The 20628-nt window shown below is 35.6% G+C and overlaps 2 protein-coding genes and 1 non-coding gene across 9 annotated transcripts; 1 reads left to right on the forward strand and 2 right to left on the reverse strand.

Moving 5' to 3' along the window:
* Positions 1-1520: 1520 nt before the first annotated feature.
* LOC108209467 (uncharacterized) lies at positions 1521-10880 on the reverse strand. Of its 7 annotated transcripts, XR_010288270.1 has the most exons (9): positions 8585-9796; positions 8133-8383; positions 5860-7464; positions 5691-5761; positions 4302-4996; positions 3293-3348; positions 3066-3199; positions 2405-2529; positions 1524-2194 (listed from the first exon to the last, which is right to left on the reverse strand). It is a non-coding gene; the product is annotated as an uncharacterized LOC108209467 (transcript). The 7 variants fall into 7 exon arrangements; XR_010288269.1 differs by having other exon boundaries at positions 1521-2272; positions 3066-3348; positions 8585-9797; XR_010288271.1 differs by having other exon boundaries at positions 1522-2194; positions 2405-2524; positions 3066-3348; positions 8585-9798.
* A 1896-nt stretch (positions 10881-12776) lies between these two features.
* On the reverse strand, positions 12777-14873 carry LOC135146733 (pentatricopeptide repeat-containing protein At3g53360, mitochondrial-like). The gene has a single exon (XM_064087292.1). The coding sequence runs from the start codon at positions 14871-14873 to the stop codon at positions 12777-12779; it is 2097 nt and encodes a 698-aa protein (XP_063943362.1).
* A 2301-nt stretch (positions 14874-17174) lies between these two features.
* LOC108211852 (uncharacterized) lies at positions 17175-20163 on the forward strand. Its single transcript, XM_017383563.2, has 3 exons — positions 17175-18372; positions 19089-19634; positions 19885-20163. Exons 1-3 carry the CDS (start codon positions 17503-17505, stop codon positions 19981-19983), a joined length of 1515 nt encoding a protein of 504 aa, XP_017239052.1. The 5' UTR covers positions 17175-17502; the 3' UTR covers positions 19984-20163.
* The last annotated feature ends 465 nt before the right edge of the window (positions 20164-20628 follow it).

The following is a 20628-nucleotide window of genomic DNA, read 5'->3' on the forward strand; positions in this document are numbered from 1 at the left end:
AGTAAACCTACTGATTATAGTTTAGACATTTTTTACATTAAACAGCTACAGAGGTTTTTGAAGTTGTAATGAGTTGACAGTATTCAAAACCATGGGGTTGGTTTCGAGCAACAGAGAAGTTGAAGTTGAAGTGGATGTACTTTAAATATAGGCTTCATGCCGAAATTTGAAATCGGATTATTTTTTACTCTTTTCGTCTCAAATCTTTTATTTTATTTAAATTTTTATTGATCAAATGTTGACCAAATATTGCACGTAAAATAGAAATAGAGATATAATAAGATTTGTACTACTGAAAAAGTATATTTTATCTGTTTTAATATGTATTTTTCAAATCTTATAATTATAAAAGTATAGAAAGTAAATCATAGTCAAAGTGCGGTCATTTTGATCAAAAAAAGAAATTAAACAAAATATTTAGAACGGAGGGAATATGATTTTCGATCATTTTAGATGTACTAGTAGTGTTCCCAAAATTTTAGATTAACCTTTAAACATATTTTATCAATTTATTTGATTATATTCTGATTTGAGTAAAAATTCCCGTTTTATCATAAAAATCTCCGATAAATCTCTCTGAATCATCCGTCAACCCACACCACACAAAACCTTAATTAGCTGTCATGTACTCGTGTCCCTCAACCCACAAAGTGAAGAAACAAAGACTAGAAATAATTTATGCTCGTCCCGAATCAACTTTTAGTATGCAGCCACTGGTATTCTTCCTCTTCTGCTATATATACTCCCTTCCCCTGCATTAAACAAAATGCAAAGCAACTCATTTTTCTTCAACAAAAAGATACTCAAACTTAACAAGCTATGGAAAGCAAGGTGGCAAAAGCTTATGGAGCAGCAAGTGCAAAAGGATTCCCCAGAAGAGGCCAAATCAAGTCGAGAATCGCAGCAAATGCTCTTCATTCTATCGTTTCGGTGCTGTTAAATGCTTCTTTGGATCACCATCAGTCTACTGGGAAACTCGGGAAGCTTCTCTTTCGAGAGATTTGATCTGTTTACTACGTACCATATGATCAACTGGTGGTTTTGTCGATCTTATTTTTGTAATATTCTTTAGTTTTGTTGTTTCATTTTGTCTGTAGAGTAGTGAACGTAGAACTTTGTAAGCTTTCAGGCTCATCGTTTCAGAATTTATCAAATTTTTTTTGGATAAATGGGATTTTTTAGGCAAATCATAGTGTAATTAATAAATCGATGAAATATTTTTTCGGGAATTAATTAGAGAATTTTTAATGAATTAGGGACTTTCACAACACTGATTATTACTCCCTTTATTTTTTCTATTCGGCGATTTAAATTTTGGTGCATACTTTTTAAGTGTTGTGACTGGGCAGTTAAAAATATTAATTTTTAAATTTTCTTTTTCTAAATAAAAATATAAAATCAAAATTTCAATTTACAAAAAATATCAATAAAAAATAATAATTTTATCATCCGGTCAACTGAACTAAAGATGTTTATCAAAATTAAAAACATCAAGAAAAAAATACATAATAATAAAAAACTAAATACCTAAAGATGGATATTATATTTCCGCTTGGGCTGGACTCCTCGAATTAGCCCCGCCCGGTTCCGTCACCAGAAGGAAACAATCTTTACAGCAAAACAAATTTCCACTAACACGATCCTCCCCTGTCTGTTTCTCACCAATTAAAAAACGACACTCGAATTATTATGTTTTTTGTTCTCAAGGAGTTTGTAATCTTGCAAGTCACAATGCGACATGTTAAAACCACAACTGCGAGATCAATAAGATTGTTTAGTATTTAAAACCAGGGTTCATCAGTGCATACTGATTTTATTACAGTAATGCACATTTCATATTTCCATGTGCCCAAGCCGCCTGAATCCGCAATTCTGTGCGTCCGACACTGCAGAAATTCTTAGCCATGTGACAAGATAGATATCTCGTCGACAAAGCCTTCCTGCTTATATTTTAGTTATCTGCCTTCTCACAACCGACGTGGGACAACTCTTAACAGCATGATACAGGTAACATTTTATTGATCTTTTGCCTCTGCAGTCACGATACCAGAATTCAAATATTCTTCAGGTCTCAATAATGTTGTTCCGAAATGGGCTATAAATCCCAACACTGATAAAATATGCTGCAGCTCATAACATAATCAGCTGGCATGTTCCTCAACCCCCGCCAAGGCGCCATTAAAAGAAGAACAGACTGCAAATGAAATTATTCTGTTTGATATCGCGACTTAATTTGGATTTAGCTTCTGTCGTGCGCTATATAAACTCCTTACTAAAGACGTAGCAGAGCAAACTTTTCAAGAAAGCAATACGAAGCCAAAGAATAGCCTTAAGAAAACAATGGAAAGCAGGATGAGGAAAGCAGCAAGTGCAAAGAGTTCAACAAGTAGCAGAGGGCCCTTACCGAGAAGGGGCCAGATAAAGTCCTTGATAGCGTCAAATGCTCTTCATTCTATTGTTTCCGTTCTCTTAAGAGCCTCGTCGGATCACCATCACACCACTAGAAAACTGTATTCTTGAGAGACTGATCTGTATACATGCATAATGAAAGTTGTTATCTCGGTTTAGCACAAAGAAAATGATGAGTTAGTTATTTCTGTTTCGACTTGTTATTTTTGTACTCGGAATTTTGAAATCCACAAAGAACAGGATGCTGAATCGAAAAACACCACTAGAAAACTATATTCTTGAGAGACTGATCTGTATACATGCATAATGAAAGTTGTTATCTCCGTTTAGCACAAAGAAAATGATGAGTTAGTTATTTCTGTTTCGACTTGTTATTTCTGTACTCAGAATTTTGAAATCCACAAAGAACAGGATGCTGAATCGAAAAATCTCTCACATTGGTCATGTACAAACTTACAAAAACATGTGTTTTTAACCCAAAAAAAAAACTAATCTAACTTTGAAAGATTCGTAGAGAATATACAAATGCCATCGTACCCATGGAGCATGGCAATCTGCACGTGTCACTACATGCAAATCCGGAAGGATAGAAATTTCAACCGATATTTCTATTGAAAACTATAAACTTAATCTAACTGATGATGTGAATCGATTACCTGTTGTGCTGGGAAAAGAATGTGTGGATCAGAACATCTTCGCTGGCATGATCCTCGACACTGTGATACAATTGTTGAATTGTTGAGACATCGATAAGATTTTCTAGTTAAAAAACTAGGCTTACCGCTGCAGCCTGCAAACATTATCAAATCCGTAATGATATTCTTGCAGTAGTGCATGTTACATGTGCTAAAGCCGTCTGCACTCTGCATGTCTGCATCCGTACCTTCGACAAAGCACATGTTATCAGCCATGTGTTGAGATATCATAAGCATGTGCATTCTGCAAATTCAATAAGAGGATCTCTGAAAAATACGGGAAGCCCTTTCACAGATAGCTGTCAATCTAACAAATACTTAATTACAGTGGTAAGTAAGATTTGATATACACGGGGATGTCTGGATCATGGTTAATGAGTTCAGTTAACGGGAATCGGAATCTCAAACCCATGTGTTGGTGTTTAGATTAGCAAATTTATTGTATGGAATAGGAATCTCATTCCCATTTGGTGGGTAAGTCATTCCATTCACAGTCCATGGGATAACTATTCCCATACCTCTAATTCTCATTCCCGACCACAATCCAAACGCCCCCACAGTTTTTTCTCTTTTTTCGTATTCATGGAAATGCAGTACATTTTCTTTCCATGAAGAAGATGTTTTCAGAGTCGGAACATGTGAATCTGTTACCCAGAAAAAGCCTGTTTTCACTTCACAATCATGCCAAATAAGGCATTTCTTATTTTCAACCAGTAAACACGACATAAATAGTAACTTTATATAATTCTGTTGAAATTAAGGTGTTTTTAATCTTATCAACTACTAGGAAGCTAGTTAGATCCTTCTTCAGACAACTGCTTGTCAGTGAAGAAGCAACACAGTTTCGACATTGTGTTATGCAACGGCGTTTTGTCAAGTGCAACAGAAACAGGTTCTTTCTATAGCTAGGCAGGGCAGTGGGGAGGCACGCCAGCGGTAGCGTGACTTGATAGATTCCTTTGAAATAGTAAAAGTCAAATTTGCAAACATGACTCAACTACTGGTATTGTTATAATGTATACAAGTCAAAAACTAGGCATGTGAACGCTAATTTGTGATTGTGTTACGAAGGAATATCTTTTACATTAGTAGAGGTTTTTTGTAGACAAGTTGTTAGCATAAACTATTAACATAAAGCGTAATAAATTCTTAAATATTTTGACCAATTGAAGCAGCCAAAGAAGAAGAAGATGGTACCAGAAATTTTTCTGCTTCCTTGGTAGTTCCGATTTGAGTAGCCATGTCATGAATATATCTTAAGGAAGTTGTGCCACGAACAATCCTCTGTCCTTAAGCTGCACTGAGCTGACTGAGAAAGATCTCATGCCTCTGTTGATTTTAACATGATATCAGAGCTCTTTTGAACCAACAGAGTCTTGTCTAGAGACTCTAATATTCTCGAATATTTAATCCAGACACTAAAATGAGTCTTGCCTCAAAGATAGACTCCTGTCATCCATTCTTCAATAGTAAAAAATGCTTGAATGTGCTAAATTAGCTGTCATGTTCTTCAATCACCAACAAAAGAAACATAGACTGCAATTATTTAATCTGTCTTATACTATCAACTTTTCGCCAGCCACTGGTATTCTAATGTGCTATATAAACCCCCCATTAGGAAAAGAGCAAAGCAAGTCATCTCTCTTCATCAAAGCAATACAAACCACCATCAGTTTTCAGACATTAAATTCTTGATAAAAACAATGGAAAGCAGGATGAGGAAAGCAGCAAGTGCAAAGAGTACCAGAAGTAGCAGAGGGCCTCTACCGAAAAGGGGCCAGATAAAGTCGATAATAGCATCAAATGCTCTTCATTCCATTGTTTCTGTTCTCTCAAGAGCCTCTTCAGATCACCATCACTCTACCGGAAAACTTATTATCTGAAGGATTGATCTGTACAGATGCATAAATGATCCTTGTTGTCACTATTAGCAAAAAGTAATACAAAAGATTATTTTTTTCTGTTTCGAATTCTTTGTTGTTCAAGTACTCTTTTGTAGCGAGGTTGAATATTTAAACTCCACAATGAAAGAAGTGCAGACTATTGATAGCTCTATCACATTGATCATCAGCTACGAACTAACAGACGTACATTTCTAACCGAAAACAAAGAAACAACCAATATATTAATGAAAATGAAGATAAGAGGAAGCATTTTACAAAATGAAGATGCAAAATAACCTTGTCATACACAAGAGCTATATAAATATAATTTTTTAATTATCACTAAATCGAAAACATGGGACTTTCAGCTGTTGAATCTTGAAAACAGAATAGTCATTGCTTAAAGCAAACCACTAGCTAATAAATATTATTTACGATGAGAAATTTTGCCTTCAATGTATCATCTTTTCGGTCATTTCTTAACAGAGTTTAGTAGCATGCAAATCGCTGCAGTTGGACATGGTAGAAGCAGACAGAGATGAAACAAAATGCAGGGTTTAACTCTCGAAAACAAGAATAGTCCTTCCAATTTCTGAGAACAAAGAACTTAAATAAATGCTAGTTGCTCTAACTGCTCTTTGGCTAATTGCATTAATTTTTTCAGTATTAGCTGTCGAAACTGCAGAACATATAAAAATGGTACCATAAGATCCATAATAATGTGTCGCAGCTCCATCCTCCCTCCACTCTTCTTACCACACTGATGGCTGAAACCTGCACGTGTTTAATAGCAATATGATACTGCAAGATCATTATTGTTCAATTATATAAAGATTTATAGCGAGAAGTTGCGGGTTTTTTTTTTAGTTTACCAAAATAAGTTGTGCATGGCAGATCACGATCAACTTGTTTAAAGCCAGGAAGATAAGATTCTGATATAGCTTGGTTTCGCTGGCATGATCCCAGCACGTGTATCATACAGATGGACCCATATTCAATCCCCACGGACAAATGCAACCTGCACAATTTTACCACAAATCTGAAATGTTCAACCATTATTTTCATATGAACTATATGTTATCAAAACTCGGTTCAGGGAGGGGTCTCGGGATTGTCTATCTGTTTTTGTCTACTGTGCTCAATCATACTTAACACTATAAACTGAAAATATACGTAAATTTCAGGGAGGGGTCTCGGGATTGTCTATCTGTACGTAAATTATCATGCTGTAGCATGCGATATTTCCAAATCCCGAAGGAAGATATCTGAACTCTGAAGACATGGATATTCCTAAACACAACAGAATGATAATTTAATAACATGAATCATTGTATGATATATTTTGTTGTAAATTTCAGACCTCTACAACTATACGATGTTATCAACTAACAGGAAACTCGTTCGATCCTTCTTTAGACCATTGCTTGTCACTTTGTCAATGAAGAAGCAACACTGTTTAGGCATTAAGATTTGGTATCCAGCGGCGTCTTGTCGAGTGCAACAGACACAGGTTCTTTCTATATCTAGGCAGGACGGTGGGGTGGCACGACAGCGAAATTATTTGACTTGACAAAGATTCTTCAGAATGATATAAGTCAATTTTGTGGAAGGAGCTTTAGGACAAATATAGTTATAGCCTATAATTTATACCCGTAGGAACGAGACACACGTCTAAGGAGAGTTGGTAACTTATCATGTCACGAGGCTCAACTGGTTCAAAATAGTGTCATCGGGCTAAAAATGAAACCTTACTAGAACACTACACCTAACACATGTTCGTGAGAGTCGGTAACTTATCATGTTAAAGAGTTTCTTTGACTCGACAATCTCGGGTTCGAATCCTAGGAACCCGAAATTTGTTGAAATATGGTTTCTAGTGATCAAAATGCAAAATATATTAGAATGTGCTGCAACACCTAACTCAATTTAGCTGGCGTGTTCCTCAACACCCCACCAATACAAAAAACATACTTGAAATAATTTATTCTTGTTTTATATTAACAACTTTCCAGCCACTGGTATTCTGCTGTGCTATATAAACCCCCTATTAGAGAAGGAGCAAAACAAGCCATTCTCATCATCAAAGCAATATTACAGCAAAAGAACAACCAGGTCTCAGATACTAGTTTTCGGAAAAAAGAAAAAGAAGAAAATGGAAAGCAAGATGAGGAAAGCAGCAAGTGCAAAGAGTTCCGCAAGTAGCAGAGGGCCTTTACCGAGAAGGGGCCAGATAAAGTCAATAATAGCAGCAAGTGCTCTTCACTCTATTTGTTCTGTTCTCTCGAGGGCCTCTTCAGATCACTATCACTCTACCGGAAAAGTTGTTTTCTGATTTTTGAACTTATCTGTATATGATTCATAGCGTAATTGATAGTTGTTATCTCAGTTGGAGAAAAGATAGCTGTGATCTCTTTTCATTCTATCTGGACTTCTTGTTATTCCAGTGCTCTTTTATAGCGAGGTACAATCTTGAATTCCTTAAAGAAAAAAGTGAGCAGATTGCAGAATAAGTATGCTGTCTTGTACTGACCAGCTACATACTCGTAAAATTTATATATTCAATTCGAAACAAACAACAACTGATCTAATATGAAAATGGCAATTCGTACTTGCAATTAAATAAAAATAAGATGATGCAGGTAAAGAATGGAGTAATCTTTTCATGCACCAGACCGTACAATGTGAGGTATGAACTGTTAATTCTAAAAAATGAAAGAGTCAATGCATAAACTATGCAACTTACCAATGAATATTATTTAATTGAAATATATTTGTAGTTTTCATTTATTAATATATATAAAAGAAACAGATTCATTGCATTAGGTGGGAGATGAACCCAAGTCTAGCATCTTTGGGGCATAAATATGCCTTTGTGTCCATAATTAAATATGAAAATATCGGGGATCGCAGGAAGAAGTCGTATTCGAGTCTCCTGAAAGCTCTCATACCATTTTAAGTGACCAGTCCTCATGAAACCTTAAATTCTAGCAGTTATTTTTGTAAATTGGTGATTTCAACATCCTTATGTTAAGGTACGAGTTAATACTAAGCCTATTATAAACATTTAATGATATAACATGGAGACTTTACATATTTTCTGGGCACTACGCAGCTATAGGAAAATGGTAATATGCTTGCTGCAGACCTGCAGTAGCACATGGCTCAGAAGAACACAAAGATGGAAGAAAATGCAGCGCTCAACTCTTGGAACCAAGGATAGCCAGTCCAGCAATAAAAAACAGCACACAGATGCAAGTTGCTCCTGATTGCATTATCTTTTTTCAATATTAGCTGTCAAGATTCTTAAAAAATGAAATTGTACCAAATTGTGCCATCGGATCCATTAGGTATTATCGCTTCATCCTCATCAACTCCCCCCACACGGACGGCTGAAACCTGCACGTGTACATTATCAGCATACACGATACTGCAAGACCATTATTGTGCGTGTTACATAAACACATATACTATATGTAAAATTGTATCGGTATTTCCAAGGAGCAAGAAAATAATGCAGAAAGCTGGCAAATTAGAAATCTGATAAACCGATAGTTTAGCTGGCAGATTATTCCTATTTAAAATTATAATGAGAATCACCCTGTGTATATAAACCCCTGTAGTAAAGCCATTGTTCTCTCCGAATCTTCAATAACAGTGCACTATATTGGCATAGAAAGGTGGTTATTCGAAGCAGGATGACTAATGTCTCTGCAGTAGTACCAGCAGAATGTTTAAGAAGTAGAAGGTCTCCACCTAAGAGAGGACAAATAAAGATGAGGATAGCAACTAATGCTCTGCATTCAATTGCATATGCACTATCAAAGACCTCCAATCACCAACCATGGACTGGAAAACTTACTGCAGGAACTTACAGAAGTAAAAGATTTATACCGAGGAGGGGACAAATAAAGTGCAGGATAGCAACTAATGTTCTTCATTCAATTGTCTATGCACTATCAAGGGCCTCCTAAAATCACCCACCGGTCTGATCAGAGAACTTATAACTGAAATGCTTTTACTGTATCGTAAAAGTTCTCTGGTTTCTTCTCCCTGTACTTTCAGTTGATCATTGGTATTCAAAATTAGTGATTATGAACTGAAGAAAGTTTAATAAAAAGGATCTCTTAATTTCTGTATCTAGGGAAAATTTCAGATGTTTGCTGCATTTAATGGCAGGGTGTGCCCACGTGTTCATCTGCTAAAGAAGTCACATTCACATCCAACAAAAATAGAGTACATAGCTGATCGATGACCCCAAGATAAAAACTAGAACAAGAATAAGAGTTTCTAATATTATTTACAGAGTTCAAGCAACCCATACAGAAGACACTAAAGCAATATCAGATGATGTCAAACTTCCCGGAAAAAAAAACAGAACATGTACAGCTTCAGTCTGTCATATACTGCCTCCCAGTACAATCTACTTACTATGTAGATAGTTTGTTCCGTTTTATCAAAATTACCGAAAAATGGATAGAAGAATCATCATTTAATTTTAGATGCTAACAACCGCAGAAAGAGCCAAAAAAAGGAAAGTATAATGCAAGTGTTGCCTGCTTGGTGGTTCTACAATCATGATCAAGATAAGCACACTGGTTAGTTAAAGGCTTGTTAGAGGATGGTTGAGACAACAAAATAAATAATGTTCCAGCATAGTAGGATGGGCATGTACAGCAAGACTATAAGACTTTTAAAGTATGAAATCAGCATTACAGTTAAAAAGGTAAGGTACTTTAAAAGCAACACAACAATTAGCAATTAAAAGGCAAAGGCAAGGCAAACAACTATAAGTAAGTAAACCCTACAAATTTTTACAGTTTTCTTCCCTTATTTTTTTACCTGTCTCTGATACTAATGCCAACTAAAAGAAAGAATATATCATATGCCTGCAAAAATTATATAAAACCTCTCCTTAAGTGCATATTTAAGCAAGTGGCTGCTAATTTAAAGAAGAAAAAGAGACAATACCGCAACTTGCATAATGATTAGGATTATCATGGTTTCATCATTGCAAACATCATCACTGCAGAATGATTCCCCCTAAAGTAATTTAATGTACTTCCTCTCCATGTGCTGAAGCCGCATTCGTAAATTTGCAAAGCACGGGGGCTTGGCATGTAGCTATTAAAGAAAGCCTATTCGTGATTTCCAATGATAGATCCCTGAGAACATGGATAGCCCTTGTGTATATAGCTGTCAAAATTAACATAAACATATAAATAGTTCTCACCAGTAGATCATTACCATTGTGATCCTCATTTGAATTTTCCACTGATCCAATTACCTGTACAAATCCACACGTGTGATTGTGGACCAAGAAGCCAGTATGAAAATTAACTACAATAATGTATAATGGCATATTAATAATGCCAAGAAGCAATGCAATGAAATCAAGTTGTCTCAAGTTGGGGAGAAAGGAATCTTCTGCAGCAGACACTATTGCTGGCATGCTCCTAACCCCCATAAACTATAAGAATATATAAGAAACCGAGCCAGATTGACAGTTTCAAAGCCACTGAGGAGTCACACTTCTGTTGTATAATATGTGCAGTGGATTATGATTCACTTATTATATATCAACAATGTGGTGTGTATCTATTATTGAGTTCTTATTCCATATTTTATTGTCAAATGTTTTATGTTTGATAAATAACTGATAGTATAGTTGTATTTATAATGCATAGTTGATGTTTTACTTGCAAACATAGATGGCCTTCTTAACATCATCTATATAACGGCTAGTTACTCGATGAGTTCTTGCCTAGATGTATGCTGTTAAAGTTACCTGTCAAATGTACACATAAAACAGAACTGTTCTTACAAAATTTTCTCTGAGCACTGCTAAGTTCTCATCCTGTTTGTTCATCAATACTCCAGATTTCAGTACATGTACCTGCAAAGTCGTGCACATTCACTATAAGCAAATCAAAACAAGTATTCAGTCACATTAGCTAGATTAATCTACATTGAAATTCTCAATAAGTCAACTCATTACTAAATAACCAAATCGTCTCGGGAAAAAGGAATCTTCTGTAACAGACAATTCCGCTGGCATGCTCCTCAACCCCAACCAATAGAAATAAATAAATTTCAAAAAATACATATGCACCAGATCAACTCTTTCCCACTTGTATTTGGATGAGTCATTTCTACTATATAAACTCCCCACAGCACAAGCAAAAAACCTACTGGTGTTCATTTGTAATAACTGATATTTAGAGTCCAGATACAACTTTTATCAGTTCCAGAGGGGTGACATTAAACATGGGAAGCAAGATCTTTAATGTACCAGAGGCAGCAACTGCAGATAGTTTCAGAAGTAGAAGGCCTCTACCTAAGCGGGGGCAAGTGAAATCAAGGATAGCCGCTGTTGTTCTTCATTCAATTGTTTCCATGCTTTCAAGAACCTCTTATGATCACCATCAATCCAGTGGAAAACGCTTTTGATAGGTGAAAGTCATTCAAGATTGTTAATGTAGATAAAGTGGTTGTAAAAGTTGTAATTCTCTTCTCCTTTATGGTTTTTTGATATATTCTCTTCTATTTCTTCTTCTTTTTTCCGGTTTCTTCTTCTGCCTGTAATTCAGCTTATATCAGACATACAGGTATAGTTTTGATAGGGAACTAGCAAAACAAGGAAGCACATGAGAGTACATGTAGTATCTAAGAACTAACATCTAACTTTGGATCACAAGAAGACAGCAAGTTCTGTAATTGCACCACATTACTAACTTTGATCCCATGCATATTCACAGTCAGGTTTATACATGCACAGACTCCAAATAGTATACTTAAGTTAAATATATGTTCATATACCTTTTCCCACTTCTCAGACTGGCCAAATCATGTGTCACAACAAGAATGGTCATGGCACACATACAAAATCGATACATGTATCTAGAACATCACCAGGTTATGAACCTCCCTGATATACATCATTTCACTATGCTGCAAATAATACGTGGTCAGTCTTAATTATTAACATAGTGAATGATAATTGGGTCACCAATAATATTATCATCTTAATTGGTGAAGAAGTATCTTATGAACCAAGGAATACCTGAATTACTCCCATTTCTGGTTATGCGTTACAGCTCAAAACAAAACATAACAATTACCTATTTTTAAATATGCATTGGGAAGAAAAAATATTCTTTATTCAAATAGGAGCATGCTGTATATTAATTGACAGGTGAAAAAAAAAACGAATAACAGAAAGATTAGAGAACCATGGTGCTGGGGGTTCAAAGATGGGTTTACATTGCACTGTGGCATTTGCCAATCATATAAGATAAAATTTCTAACATGCAAAAATTGATGTTTAAGCTCTATGCCCAATCAAACTTTACGGAGAAAGTAACAGCCCCCCCCCCCCCCCAGACACACACCCTCCCATAACAAATGTGAGCTCATGAGTATCCGACTGGCGGTAGTCAAGTATCAACTTATCCTTCCTATTTACATATTTACAGAGATTATATTTGTAATTCCTTGCTCAAGGATTTTGGAAAAGTAAAAACTCTAAGTTACATAGATACATCTGATCAATTCAATAACCTGATCATTTAACGCCACCCTTCTGTACTCTATAAAACCACAAAGTTAATTTTACAATGGCCATCTCCTCATTTCTTGCCATTTCATGCATACTCCCTGACCAAGTTAGAGCCTTTCTGCATGTAGCATCATATATAAGATGCAGTTCAGTTCATTTCCAGACTCGATAATATGGAATCTCACCAGAACTTCCTCCTGGCCTTCTAACAACTATCCAAGTGAGTTATTAATATTATTCAATGTCTGCATAGCAACTTATGCCATCTTCCTTTTCATCAGGTATTTCCGCCATCTGATTACTCAAAAGTTGCAGATTGAAATAAATTTCCTTACACTCAGGATGAGATGCATCAGCAGCAAAAAAGTAATGAATGGCCCCTTTAACCTGAGTCCAACTCGAACCAGGTTCCTTGTCCACTATTTTTGCCTTCATTCTCCTTCTCAATTTACTAACAACATTCCACATGCCAGCAGAAGCATAGAGATTGGAGAGAAGAACATAAACAGAGTCATTTTCAGGCTGCAGCTCAAGAAGTTTCCTTGCCGCAACTTGTCCTAGATCAATGTTTCCGTGAACATGGCATGCTGATAGAAGAATTTGCCATATTTGGGCATCAGGGACAATAGACATTTGAGAAATAGTCCTTTCTGCCTCTTCAAGCAGACCAACTCGACCCAGAACGTCAACTACACAAGCATAGTGTTCTAAACATGGGACCACTCCATGAAGATCGAACATGGAACTCAAGTGATATTTTGCTTCATTCACCAGTCCTGCATGACAACAGGAACTAAGAACACTAAGGTAACTTATCTCATCGGGTTGCACCCCACATTCAGACATTGTGCTTAATAAATTGCAAACTTCGTGATATCTGCCACATTGAGCATATCCCATCATCATAGCATTCCAAGCTGCTAAATTGTGTTGATCTTTATCTCTAAGAGCCTTCTCTGCATCATTTATACTTCCACACTTGCAATAAGCATCTATAACAGCACTCTTAATAAATATATTCTTATCCATGCCCAATTTCAGAATCAGAGAATGGATAGTTTTCCCATGATCTAAATTTGTCAAAAAGCCACAAGCTTTAAAAAGCACAGTAAAAGTCACATGATCAACTGCCAAGCACTGGCTCCATCTCGCTTGGAAAAATTCCAGCACATCAGCATGGCAGCCAGCATGAATACATGTGCTTAACATTGCATTGAGATGTACAGTATTCACACGATCAATCTCAGAAAACAGCCTTTTTGATTCAGTAATAGCATTGCATTTCCCATACGTTGTCATTAAACAGGTCTGCATGGATTCATCTGACACGAAGCCAAGCTTGACTATGATTGAATGGATTTGCATTGCCTGCTTTGAGGAATCAGAACGCGATGCTGCTCTAAGAACACTGGCAAGAGTATATTTATTAATCTCTACTCGAAACTTTTGCATTTCAGAAAACAGTGCAATAGCTTGATCTTGAAGTCCATTTTCAGCATAACAACTTATCAAAGCATTCCAAGAAACAGAGTCTTGAAACACCATTTCGTCAAACAACCGTTCAGCATCACTCATTTCCCCACACTTCCCATACATAAATATCAAAGCACCACAAACAGATGACTCAGTCAAATACCCATCCTTGCAACAAAGACCATGAATTTGTTTTCCCCATCCTAACACATCCGCTCCTCCCACCACTGACAAAGTATTAGTAATACAAAACTCATTAATCTCCAAACCTCTATCAACACACATTTTAAACAAACTATAAGCCTCCAGTCCATCATAAGCAGCATTAATCCTCCCCGACCACGAAACCACATCCGGTCTCGGATTTTCATCAAACACCTTAACTGCACATACCCTATACCCAAACCTACTATACATATTCATAAGTGCATTATTAACATGACTTGAACACCCACATAAAATTCCCATCTTCACTAAAAACCCATGAATTTGCTCCCCCTCAACAACATCAAACAACCCACCAAGCATACCACTCAAACAGAACTCATTAATTTCCAACCCTAACCATCTCATTTTCAAGAAAATCTCCCTAGCCTCACTAAACCACCCATTCACAACAAACCCATTAATCATAGCAGTCCAAACAACACAATCAACCACCGCACACTCCTCAAAACACCTCTCCCCCTCTCTCACAAACCCTAATCTACAGTAATTCTCAATTAGCCCACTAACAAAAAACACATTACAAAAAAACCCTAATTTCAAGAACACACAATGAGCCACCACATTTTCTTGAAAACTCACACAAGCACTAATCAAGCAACTGGGTGTGTAAGAATCACAAAAAAGACCCATTTTCCTCAACCTCCTGAACATCCCAAAAGCGGGTCCGGGTCGGGCATGTTTGGCAAACCCGGAAATCAAGGAGTTGAACACAACAGTGTCAGGGTGGTGAGTGTCATTGAGGTAAAGGGTGGCCCTTGAAAAGTCACCAGAGAGAGAGAAGTGAGAGATAAGAGTAGAGGCTAGAAAGTGGTCAAGAAATGAGCCTGATTTGATGAAGAGGGCGTAGATTGAGTCAGTGAGGAGAGGGGTTTGGTGGGAGAGAGATGATTTGAGGGCTTGTGAGTAGAGGTTTTGGTGGAGGAGAGATTTTAAGGTGGTGGGAGAGAGTTTGTGCGAGAGAGAGAGTTTCATGCATGCACAGCTTGTTTTGTTTGTACTTTTTGTTTGGATTTTTAAGATCAACTGAACTTCAAATAGAATTCACATGATTTCAGGTCGTCTATCGTTTTTTCGAGAGAAAACTGGATTTTGTGTACCCATATTTTAGGGTGTTTTGCACTTTCAATACTTAGACTTCTAATCTGGCACTTGCAATACTAACATATTAAAATTGTATTGTTTCTGTCCCAATGAATTGTGGCAGCTTTTTACGACTCTTCTCAAGTATAGTTACATAATTTTTCTTTAATAACATCAACAAAATCATCAAATAATAAAAGTAATAATATTTTGATATTAAAAAAATTTAGATCAGTAAATAGTAGTGATCCAAATTTGGACCAGTACTATTCACTGATTCAATTTTTCCAATTTTTCAAGAATTGCGAAATATTTTTTGAGATGCACATTTCAAGACGAGTATTTAATTATATCAATTTTAGAAAAAGATATCTCACACTTTTGAATGTTTTCTAAAAAAACATATTCTCCTGAAAAATATTAATAAAATATTTTTTAAAGAAATGAGTATATGATTAATAAAATTACTCTAAGCCGTTGTCACTTTCGCCTATTCTAAAATATTTAATATCATATTTTAGTTTTTATTGAGGGACTAACATCACAAGTTATGCATATATAATTTGTTGAAAATTTAGGGATGATTCTCAAATATTTGTAGAAGATTGTATATCTGTGAGAATGACTACCTGCTTATAATTGTTTTCAAAAAAAACAAAGGTAAATGTGAAGTAGAAAGTACCGAAATAGTAAAAATGGATATTTTTGTTACATGAAACTTTTTTTAAATTTGTCACCTCTTTTTATACGTTACACAATTTCAATTATACGATTTCTTTGGTTTCTTACTTTAAAAAGAAAAAAAAAGTCTCTCGTATAATAAATTCAATTCAAACTAAGTATAATTAAATAGGAATATTTTGGTTGATAGTGAATATTAGACAAATATGTCAAACATATGTTTTATTTATTTCAAAAGATTATAGAAATCCAACTTAACATAAAAATGAAAATAAAGTTAATGAGAACAAAATATACCATTTTAATATACATGGTACTAGTACAAAGCAATGACCAATCAACAAAGCAATTAGTGAGAGATTTTTGATTAAGGGACCAAGATAATCTGGAGTCAACGAAGATAACTTTGAATAGACTTTACCAAAAACAGAAGTCCAATAATTTCAACGCATTCAACACTGTCAAATCCTGCATCGAACGGCGTGCATGTCCTGACTCCTGCATAAGCAATTACGCTACTACGTTTTTTTTTTTCAAATTAGAAAACCTCATAATTAATTTTATTATCTTTTTAATAAGCACATTAATCAATTTTTAGTTATTTGTTCATTAATTTAATAATTTGAAAAATATATGTTGAAATAATTTAAAAATTATTTTTAATAAAAAATATCTCTATATTATTTTAATTATTTAATATATATATATATATATATATAATCTATTAAATTTTGATCTTTGAGCCAACTAACTAGAGATATGCTTCTTTTTTTATGGAATTTTGTTTTGATAATATTTTCTCAATTTTTTGTCTGAATGTGACTTCACAAAAAAATTTAAAGAATTGAGTCTGTGAAATAAAAACAAACAATTACTAAATTTGTTTAGTTAAGAAATATTATGTAGAGTATGACGGGGTATAGTTCAGAGAGTCGTTCATCTCGAGTTAATATAATAATCGATGTTACTGGCCAGCTTCCAAGGGAACATCTGGGAAAGGTTCTTTTAGTCCTAATAAATAATATCACAGATTCGGTATAAATAATTCTTTCACTTTTTTCTCTTTATAAAAAATTTAAATTATTATTCTGGAATTTACTATTTTCGAATTTACGTAGTTAATAACTTGATATACATGTGAGTATGTGACCATGTGTGCACGACTTGTTTATACTAAATTTTATTCAAGCTAAAAAAAGCCATTGGTGACACAAGCTTTCTGCAAAGGAGTTTGCTACCTGGCAGCTAACTAATGCATCTCTCTCTGTCTCTCTCCATCTCTCCCTCTCTCTCTCTTTCATTCATACATCATCATAACTACTTTGTAATCTATTTTGCTTTGTACATTCATTAGCTTCCTTAAATCTTCATTTGTAACTTCCCATAAGGTACCCATCCTTTTCTTTCTGCTAAAATCTATGAAAAGATTGAATCTTTACATCAAGAACCAAAATTTATAACAGCCCTTTTACAAGTTTTTGAAGTTTGATTTGGTACCATGAAAATTACTATGAAAGATTCAGAAAGAATGATATGGGATCAGATCAAAAGCCCCCCAGGAAATGCAAGAGCTTTACCAAAACTAATGCTTTGCCTGGTCTTGATTGTTTCTGCAACTTGTGTAGTGTTTACTGTCAAGTTTGCTGCAAATTCCCCTTCTTGTGGTGGTGAAAAATTGTACAATTCAGTTCAAAGGAGCCTCTCTGGTCAAGATGTATCAAGGTTTTTGAGTCAGAACAAAACCCTTTTGGTTAAACCCCCAGAAAAAACTGAGCTCAAACACATTGTTTTTGGCATTGCAGCTTCAGCTAAGCTGTGGGAGAAGAGAAAGAATTACATTAAGTTATGGTGGAGAGGTGAAAAAATGAGAGGGATTGTTTGGTTAGATAGTCATGTTGATTCGAAGAAAGATGAGGCCTTGAGCTTGCCTGAGGTGAGGATCTCAGGCAAGACGGATCAATTCGCCTATAAGCACCCGAAGGGGCATAGGTCTGCTATTCGAATTTCAAGGATTGTATCAGAGACTTTGAAGCTGGGAATGCAGAATGTGAGGTGGTTTGTGATGGGAGATGATGATACATTTTTCTTGACAGAAAATTTAGTGAGGGTTTTGAATAAGTATGATCATAATCAGTATTATTACATTGGGAGCTTATCCGAGAGTCATTTGCAGAATATTTATTTTTCGTATGGAATGGCTTATGGAGGGGGAGGTTTCGCAATTAGTTACCCATTGGCAAAAGCTCTGGAGAAAATGCAAGATAAGTGCATTCAGAGATATCCCAATTTGTATGGTTCTGATGAGAGAATTCAGGCTTGTATGGCTGAACTCGGTGTTCCACTTACTAAAGAACTCGGATTTCATCAGGTCTCATTTTTACTGTCTCTGACCTTTGCCTTGTTTGTTCTTCATATATCTTGCATATGGTATTTCCCCACTAGGCTATCATTGAATCCTCGTGTTTTAATTTTTTTTTGAAATCTGTATGGTATTGTATCATGGTTTGCCGACAGAATAGTAACAGAGTCAGGGTGTCTAGTGTCTTGAGAGTACTTGTTCATGGTATAAAACACAGTAAAATGTTAGTAAAGTCTTAATAATCCTGTACTTCAAATTTCTGTCATTAAGTCACAAGCTGAACAATTGCTACAAAAATATGTATGTACTGAACTGAACCAACATCTTCGATCATGAATTACCTGTAGACTATTTCGCGTGCAACTTTAAAAACTCTTCTCCCTATATATAAGTAAATATTGTATCGAAGTAGTTTTGAAGCCTAACCTTTCCGGCTTCCAATTATTTACCCGATATTGACACTGTCAATTGGACCGAGTTGTTAGTGTTAGGTTTCTGAGCCAATAAGCTAATGACATGTATTTTTTTTTTTTTAAAAGTCCAAAAGTGTGTTGCTATCGAAGCATTATTCATGTATAGTGATTGTAGAAACAGGTAGGGTAGGTAATATGCTTGATGTTTTTAATTTCTCAGTTAAACATAAGGCAAACACTTAACTAGTTACTGTCCTGTAAACTTGCTGAACAACTTTAACTGAGACATGTTCTTTGCATTTGACTATCCAGTATGATGTTTACGGGAACTTATTTGGTCTTCTTGCTGCACACCCTGTGACGCCTTTAGTGTCGTTGCATCACCTTGACGTGGTGGAGCCTATATTCCCAAACGCGACTCGGGTTGAAGCCTTACAACGGCTGATGATTCCAATGAAGCTTGATTCAGCAGGTCTCATACAACAATCCATTTGTTATGAAACGAAAAAGACTTGGACCATTTCTGTGTCCTGGGGTTTTGCTGTTCAAATCTTTCGTGGAGTCTTGTCTCCTCGCGAGGTAGAAATGCCTTCTAGGACATTTTTGAATTGGTATAAGCGAGCAGATTACACTGGTTATGCTTTCAACACACGTCCAGTTGCACGAATCCCTTGCCAGAAGCCCTTCGTGTTTTACTTGTCAATGGCCAGATTAAATTCCACCACCAATGAAACAGTGAGCGTATATAATCGTCATCAAGTTCCTCATCCTGATTGCAAATGGAGGAAGATGGTATCTCCTGCAAACATCGACAAAATAGTGGTTTACAAGAGACCTGATCTGCATCTATGGGATAGGGTAAGCATTATTCTATTTACCATTGCCATTCACTCAGCAACTATAACCAGTGTTCTAAAAATCTCCCGATTAATCCTTAAAAAATATTTTACCGATTTACTGATTAATTTGACTAAAAATCACTAATAAATCCCGAATCGGCAACCTGATTAGTTCTGATTCCCGATTTCTACAACCACGACTATAGCCATTATAACTGTAATCTTTTTTTTTTTTTGTCATCGTGGTTCATTTGTATCTTTACTTGCAGTCTCCAAGGAGAAACTGTTGCCGGATTTTAGAGTCGAAAAGAAAAAGCCTGGTGTTGGATGTTGGTGTTTGCAGGGAAGGCGAGATTGCTGAAATATAAGGACCAAGCACAGAACAAGTTTTGTCTCTCTTCTTGCAATCCACATTTGTTTATTAAGTTCTTTATTTTTCAATTCTTCTGCGTCCAATTTTCGCCAATGTACCTATTCCAGTCTCAATGTATGTAAAACGTTGTAGGACAAACCATACAATAAATTTCATGTTTAATGATTTTCCACAACATAGTTTCCTGAACTTTTCTGATCTAAACCGACATATCCGGTACACAAGACTTCCCGCAACAGCAAGTTCCGGTGCTAAATATATTTTGATTATTGCATGATTTTACAAGTGTAGAGGTCCAAATCAGGTAGCTAGGTTGAACTACTTTGGTACCTACTCATCTCTTCAATTTTGAATCTGATTGTCGGTTGCATTATTGATGCTAAACTGTTGGTGGTAGTTATTTTCAAGACTTCGAATCTCTGTAGTAGGTTTTTTTTTTTTCTTTTTTCAATTTCTCACTAATGCTTTTTTAATTATTGGAAAGCTTAAGAAATGTCATTATGTCGGGCTTTCTTTGTCCTAACATGATTGGAATTAATACACGTGTAAAAAGGTGTAGGACATTGATGTTCTTAATTATTAGTACTGGTTTAAAAGATGGCAACTTTAAACGAGCATGTGGCTTGTTTCTTCATTTTTT

This window comes from Daucus carota, chromosome 1 (genome assembly GCF_001625215.2).
Source record: "Daucus carota subsp. sativus chromosome 1, DH1 v3.0, whole genome shotgun sequence".
NCBI lineage: Eukaryota > Viridiplantae > Streptophyta > Magnoliopsida > Apiales > Apiaceae > Daucus > Daucus carota.

Coding starts and splice junctions, on each gene's coding strand:
- LOC108211852 (XM_017383563.2), top strand. CDS start 17,503: ATGAAAATTACTATGAAAGATTCAGAAAGAATGATATGGGATCAGATC. Junction 18,373..19,088: donor AAGAACTCGGATTTCATCAG/GTCTCATTTTTA, acceptor TTGACTATCCAG/TATGATGTTTACGGGAACTT. Junction 19,635..19,884: donor ATCTGCATCTATGGGATAGG/GTAAGCATTATT, acceptor CTTTACTTGCAG/TCTCCAAGGAGAAACTGTTG.
- LOC135146733 (XM_064087292.1), bottom strand. CDS start 14,873: ATGGGTCTTTTTTGTGATTCTTACACACCCAGTTGCTTGATTAGTGCT.